At 33.5% G+C, this 6,688-nt stretch overlaps 1 protein-coding gene across 1 annotated transcript; it reads left to right on the plus strand.

Moving 5' to 3' along the window:
* The first annotated feature begins 2,528 nt into the window (after positions 1-2,528).
* On the plus strand, positions 2,529-6,688 carry LOC127264431 (protein NRT1/ PTR FAMILY 7.3-like). Its single transcript, XM_051293998.1, has 5 exons — positions 2,529-2,737; positions 3,690-3,819; positions 3,964-4,181; positions 4,264-4,826; positions 5,626-6,688. The coding sequence occupies exons 2-5, from the start codon at positions 3,699-3,701 to the stop codon at positions 6,503-6,505; spliced, it is 1,782 nt and encodes a 593-aa protein (XP_051149955.1). The 5' UTR covers positions 2,529-2,737; positions 3,690-3,698; the 3' UTR covers positions 6,506-6,688.

Below are 6,688 nucleotides of genomic sequence, written 5' to 3' on the forward strand. Positions count from 1 at the left end.
TAATTTATCTTTGTTAAATTTATTTTAATTTAGTAATTTTTATTTAAAATAAAAAATTATAAAATATCTCTATTAAACATAAAAAAATAATTATCAATTAAAATGAGATTGAAAAAGTATTAAATACCAATATATACAGAAAAAAGCAGCTATTGATTTTCCACATTAGCTTTAATTGTCTACGTATTATCTTTTCAAATGCTGTCACATCATTAGTTAGGTCATTCCATTTCAACGTCATTATAACCGCACCATAAATTATCAATTAATTAGCATAATTATATACGTACCACAACAATTTTATTTTTCAAGGTCCTAAAAAACTAATTAATTTTAATTCTAAGCTTATATAGTTATATTTAATTTTCTATTTAATAAAAAGATGTACAAATGCTACATAATACATACTAAAATAAATTATTTTATAAAAATATAATTAATAATAGTACTGCATAAAAAACATTTAATGCATGTTATTTTAAAGTTCTACTGCACATTTAATATGTGTTATTTTAGAAATTAATGTTCATTTTCTAAGTGTACATTAATTATATATATATATTAAAAAACATATTATATTTTTAATTAAAAAACATATTATATTTTTACTTATAAAATATTGTATCTAAACTATACTTAAATAAAAATTATAACAAAAAAATATAATCAAACTGCACACATACTTATTCAGTGACGATCAGAAATTTTGGGGGAAAAATAATGAAATTGTCTTATTGATCATCAAAATAAGGAGTCTACAATACAAAACAGACTCGACAGGCTCAAATCTAAGTAATTTAATATATGAATAAGATCAAATCCAGATATAAATCTACTAAATCTAAAACTGAATATCTAAAATATCTCAACAGTGACGATGTTGTTGGCTTATGGAATTACTAGTATGCAGTATTTTCTCCATACACCTTAAAATATTTACAATAATTTTTGGCGTAAAATTTTAAAAATATTATATTTTCTCCTTCGGTCCCAATTTAAAGGAGTTTTTTTTGGAGTTTTGTATTATATTAAGAAATAATATTTTATTTCTATTAAAAAATAATAGTATTTTGCTAGTTAGTGGAATTATGTAAGAGTTTTCGATATTTTTGTTATTTGACTTTATGTATAAAGTAATTGTATATGTAATGATATATTTGTAATATAAGTAAAAATTAAAGGTGTTTTGGTATTAATGTATTACTTTTTCTAAAATGGGAAATATATACTTTGGAATCAGACCTATAAAAATAATAAAAATGGTATTTTGAATTAGAACAAATGGAGTAGTATTTTATTGGTTTTGATATTTTGTCACTTACTTTCTATGTAAAATAATTGAATATGTAATAGTATGTGTGTAATTTAAGTAACAATTAACTGTATTTTGATATTAATGTATAATTATTTTTTTAAATAAAAAAATAATAAAAAATATATTTTGAATTGAAATGAAAAAAAGTATATGATACAAAACTAATGCTTTGTATAGATAATTTTTTTTGAATTTTTAAAAATTAAAAGATAATAATGAAATAATTAATATACTTAATATATAAATATATATATATATATATATGTAATACGGATGAACAAAACAAAAATTGGTAACAAAGGCAGGAAAGAACCGCGACTGCAGAGCAGAGAAAGTCACGTTTTATATTGAAGAAAACCGAAAAAGCGGAACCTGAAAAAGAAGAAAGCGTGTTTGAAAAAAGAGATCGCACCAAAAGCGCATGCATGTTTCGAGAATGTCGCAATCAGGACAGGTTGGCAACAATGCATACATACATACATAGTACAACAGCTATAATAACAATAATAAAATAATAATAATAATAATATAAACTACAGTTTGGATATGCACATTTATAGCTAATCATGTGTTCAACCAAATCACGCTTCTTTCACAAAGCTCCCATATCACTGTCTTTCTCTCTCCCTATTGCTTGCTTCGTCACCTCATAGTCGTCACACACATACAAATATATTTATATTATCAATTTTACAATTATATATTAGTACTCCCTCCGTTCTAAATATCATGTCATGTTGTTATTTCTGTCTGTCCCACCTACCATGTCACTTTCCTTTATTGCAAAATTATACACTTTAATTTCATTTTAATTTTTTTAATTTTTTTTTAATTTTAATTAAACTAATTAGTTATCTTAATCTTAATTCATAATTATTTATATTATAAGATAATTATTTTTACTAATATATTTTTAATTATCTACTCATTACATCCCTCCTAAAATACTGTGTGTTATTTAGAATGTTTGTAAATTATTAAAAATTAAAATAAATTTGCTTGTAAATAAAGAAAAAGGAACGGAAATTTTAGAGCATCACAAATATCTATAACAGATAAAAAAAAGTGGTAATATTAATATACTTATACTACACATATATATTGTTTTTAATTTTTAAAAAAAAATAAAAAATCATAATTAACCATTCCTGAAAAATGGACGATAGTCAATCCCGACACGCAATTTCGCGCTCTATAAATACGGCACCGTTTCGGCCTTCTTTTCTCATCGCCAAAGCGAGTCAGAGCAGAGAAACAAATTCAAGTTTCCCAAATTTTCAGACACACACTAGCTCTGTCCTAAATTCCTTTGCAGATCAGTTATCAATCACTGCAGCAGCTCCGATAATTCCAGAATAGATTCCTCATCGTCATCTTCATCGTTATCTGTTGCTGATCCAACTTTATTACTGCAATTTACTGGTTAGTATCTAAATTATTAACACACGCACCGAGAGATACATACACACAGTATTTTACTGGTAAGAAATTCGATTGTTAGCATAATTTAGGATGTTTCTCCATCTTATCCGTAAATTGATCGGAGAAATGCAGGTAGATGAAAGCCTAATTTGTTTTAACTTGATATAGATATATATATGGACACATATATGTATATATAGCGAAAGGAGTTTGAGTTGTTATGCTGATAAGGAATGAATCTAGTGTGTTGTAAGAAGGCCAGAAGTTGAGACCGGTACGGGTGGCTTTTCATTTGTCTTAAAACTGATTGTCCATTTTGGTGAAGCATGAAAGTGAAATCGAGTTTTGTGTAATAATAATATCACAAAACTAAAAAAATTACTTGTGTAAATTAGTACATAGATATATGTCCAAACCAATTCTTGTAATACTACTACAAAAAGAAGTGGATAGTTGCTTCCAGGCTACATACTCTGCAAGAAGTATTAATTAGTTCATTTCTTCTTGTATCTTCCACATGACGTGTAATTTTTGCACATATATATAATTATAACGTTGTCAAACGCAATTTGCTATTTGATTCCTCTAATTCGATGTTTTCCGTGACATGAGGAAAAAAGTTATTTCTCTATATATATACATACACACTCGTATACGTATGCATGTGTGTATATATATACGTAACTAACTTATATTATTCCTAGCATGCAATAGCAGTCGTTCTTCCTTCCTTCACATGATATCCGTGATGTAAAAATAGATAAATAAATAAATCAATAAACGGGATATTATTAGATGCTTATGTAATAGATCTAATATATTGGACGCCTTGCTTTGATATCTTTTATCATGTTTCCTTCTTGCATATATGATGTAATAATTGCACAAAACATAATACACACAATTCAAACTTTTACAAACAATATCTCATAAAATAAAATTCTTCCTGTAGGATCAAGACATGGCAGAGAAAATTGTTAAACACCAAGAAGAATACACTCTCGATGGATCCGTCGATCGCCGCGGCCGGCCGGCCATTCGATCGAAAACGGGAACATGGGCTGCCGGTGGCTTACTACTAGGTAATAACAACCATATTATTATTATTATTATTATTATTATTATTATATATCAAAATCCGTTGAATTAATTCTACATACTCGATTCATATTTTTGTAGAAAGTTGAGATTATGAAGATAATCGATTGTTTTTAAAATTGGTGCAGTGAACCAAGGGCTAGCGACGCTGGCGTTTTTTGGGGTAGGAGTAAACCTCGTGCTGTTTCTTACACGAGTGATGGGTCAAGACAACGCCAGCGCAGCAAACAACATCAGTAAATGGATGGGCACTGTGTACATCTTCTCCCTCCTCGGAGCTTTCCTCAGCGACTCTTACTGGGGACGCTACAAGACCTGCGCCGTTTTCCAAGCCATCTTCGTCGTCGTAAGTCCATTATTACATCCTCCGTCAATTCCTTCATTAATTAATTATCGATTAATCAATAATTGATTCAATTTTCCGACAGGGATTAGTGTCGCTATCTCTCACGTCGTACCTGTTTCTGGTAAAGCCCAACGGGTGCGGCGGCGAGGAAGCGCCGTGCGGACCGCACTCCAGATTACACGTGTCGCTTTTCTACACGTCGATTTACCTCGTCGCCCTCGGCAACGGCGGGTATCAGCCGACGATTGCGACTTTTGGGGCGGATCAGTTCGACGAGGACCATGAGACGGAGAGCCATTCGAAGGTTGCTTTCTTTAGCTACTTCTATCTGGCGTTGAATCTTGGGTGTCTGTTTTCGAATACGATTTTGGGGTACTTTGAGGATAAGGGTGTCTGGGCGATTGGGTTTTGGGCGTCGGCTGGGTCGGCGGCGACGGCGCTGGTTTTGTTCCTGGTTGGGACGCCTATTTACCGGCATTTCACGCCGCAGGGGAATCCCCTGTCCAGATTCTGCCAGGTGTTTATTGCTGCCTGTCGGAAGTGGAAGGCCGACGTGCCGTCGAATGATGATGAGCTGTTCGAAGTTCAGGGGAGCGACGGTAAGGAGATTGGCGCCAGGAAGATTCTTCACACCCAAGGCTTCAGGTGGGTAATTAATTAAATTTAGTAGTATGATTCAATCCATTAGGCTATAGTTTCGAAATTTTCTGTTTTTCGGTATGAAATAATTATCCTATTTTATTTAGATATGAGAATTAAAAAATTAATTATATTTTAATACTATAAAATAGGTAAATAAAAAGTAATGAAATATTACAAAATATTATTAAAAAATTATAATAGTAAGATAAAATAATAAAAAATAGTAATAGGTGAATATTTAGTATTTGTTTTTTTTATGAGTTTGAAAAAAAAAAAAATTGTATTTGCTATTAAAATAATAGAGGCTGAGATGTTTTCTTAGAGAAAGAATATATATATTTTTTCATAAAAAAATGCAGAGCTAGGTTTAGAGTTAAAAAAGAAACAAATTCAAAATTTTTATGTATAATTTAATTGACAATCAAAATTGTGAATATTAACATAACTAATACAGACCAAAAAGTCTTTTAATTAAGAAGAAAAATATTTGATATAATAGTATTTTTTTTAAAAAAAATAGTAACGGACTAATAGTAAAATTTTTAAAATTGACTGTATAAATAGAGTCTTGTTATTTAATAAATGAGTATTACACTACAAAAAAAATAATATATTTGTAACAGAATTCCGTCCCTAAAGTTCACGTAGCTAACGTAATTCCATTTCTATTTTCGTCTCTGATATCATTAGTAACGGAAAAAATAGATTTAGAGACAAAAACGTTTTGTTACAAAAATGAATTTTTCTTGTAGTGTTAAATGGATAGAGACTGAATTTGGAGTTGATTGTGGTGTTGATGCAGGTTTTTGGACAGAGCGGCTGTAATAACAGATGAGGATGGTGAGAGTCAGACGGCGGCGGCGGCGGATGGCGGCGGGCGAAACCTATGGCGGCTTTGCTCGGTGACGCAAGTGGAAGAAGTGAAATGCATTCTGAGACTGCTCCCAATTTGGCTCTGCACCATTCTTTACTCCGTCGTCTTCACCCAAATGCAGTCCCTCTTCGTCGAGCAAGGCGCCGCCATGGAAACCACCGTCGCCGGCTTCCACATCCCGCCGGCGAGCATGTCCAGTTTCGACATCCTCAGCGTCGCCACATTCATCTTCCTCAACCGCCGCCTCATCGAACCGCTCGTCTCCCGGCTCAGAAAAACCGGCGGTCTAACGGAGCTCCACCGCATGGGGATCGGTCTGATCATCGCCGTCGCCGCCATGCTCTCCGCCGGGGCCGTCGAGCACTTCCGCCTGAAGCACGCCGACGCCGGCTGCCCGGAGTGCCCGGATTCGAGCAGCCTGAGCATCTTCTGGCAGATCCCTCAGTATGTCCTGATCGGCGCGTCGGAGGTTTTTATGTACGTCGGGCAGCTGGAGTTCTTCAACAGCCAAGCCCCCGACGGGCTGAAGAGCTTTGGCAGCGCGCTCAGCATGACGTCAATATCGCTGGGAAATTACGTCAGCAGCCTGATAGTGACGATAGTGATGAAAGTGTCGACCGCCGACGACCTGCCGGGATGGATTCCGAGGAATCTCAACAGAGGTCGTCTCGACATGTTCTATTACCTGCTGGCTGTCCTGACGGCGGCGGATTTTGTCGTATATGTGGTCTGCGCCAAGTGGTACAAATATACGAGGTTCGAGGAAAGAAGTGTGGCCGGGAAGAACAGCACTGATTTCAGAGTATAGATATATAATAATATTATTATTATTATTTATTTATTTGTGTGGAATAATAAGGTAATTAATGTTGTAAAAATTCGAGGCTGCGGGGATACTGAGGAAGTGCTGTAGTTTGTTCACTTCTCTATGTTGAGCGGTCCGAACTTGAAGGAATCGGAAAGGAAAATGAGATTGAGAATTTGTGTTCAA

This window comes from Andrographis paniculata, unplaced genomic scaffold (genome assembly GCF_009805555.1).
Source record: "Andrographis paniculata isolate CXL003 unplaced genomic scaffold, ASM980555v1 Contig10END, whole genome shotgun sequence".
Taxonomy (NCBI): domain Eukaryota; kingdom Viridiplantae; phylum Streptophyta; class Magnoliopsida; order Lamiales; family Acanthaceae; genus Andrographis; species Andrographis paniculata.

Excerpts from the sequence above, each read along its gene's own strand:
- LOC127264431 (XM_051293998.1), top strand. The coding sequence starts at position 3,699 with ATGGCAGAGAAAATTGTTAAACACCAAGAAGAATACACTCTCGATGGA. Across the intron at positions 3,820-3,963 it reads TGCCGGTGGCTTACTACTAG|TGAACCAAGGGCTAGCGACG; the intron begins GTAATAACAACC and ends AAATTGGTGCAG. Across the intron at positions 4,827-5,625 it reads CTTCACACCCAAGGCTTCAG|GTTTTTGGACAGAGCGGCTG; the intron begins GTGGGTAATTAA and ends GTGTTGATGCAG.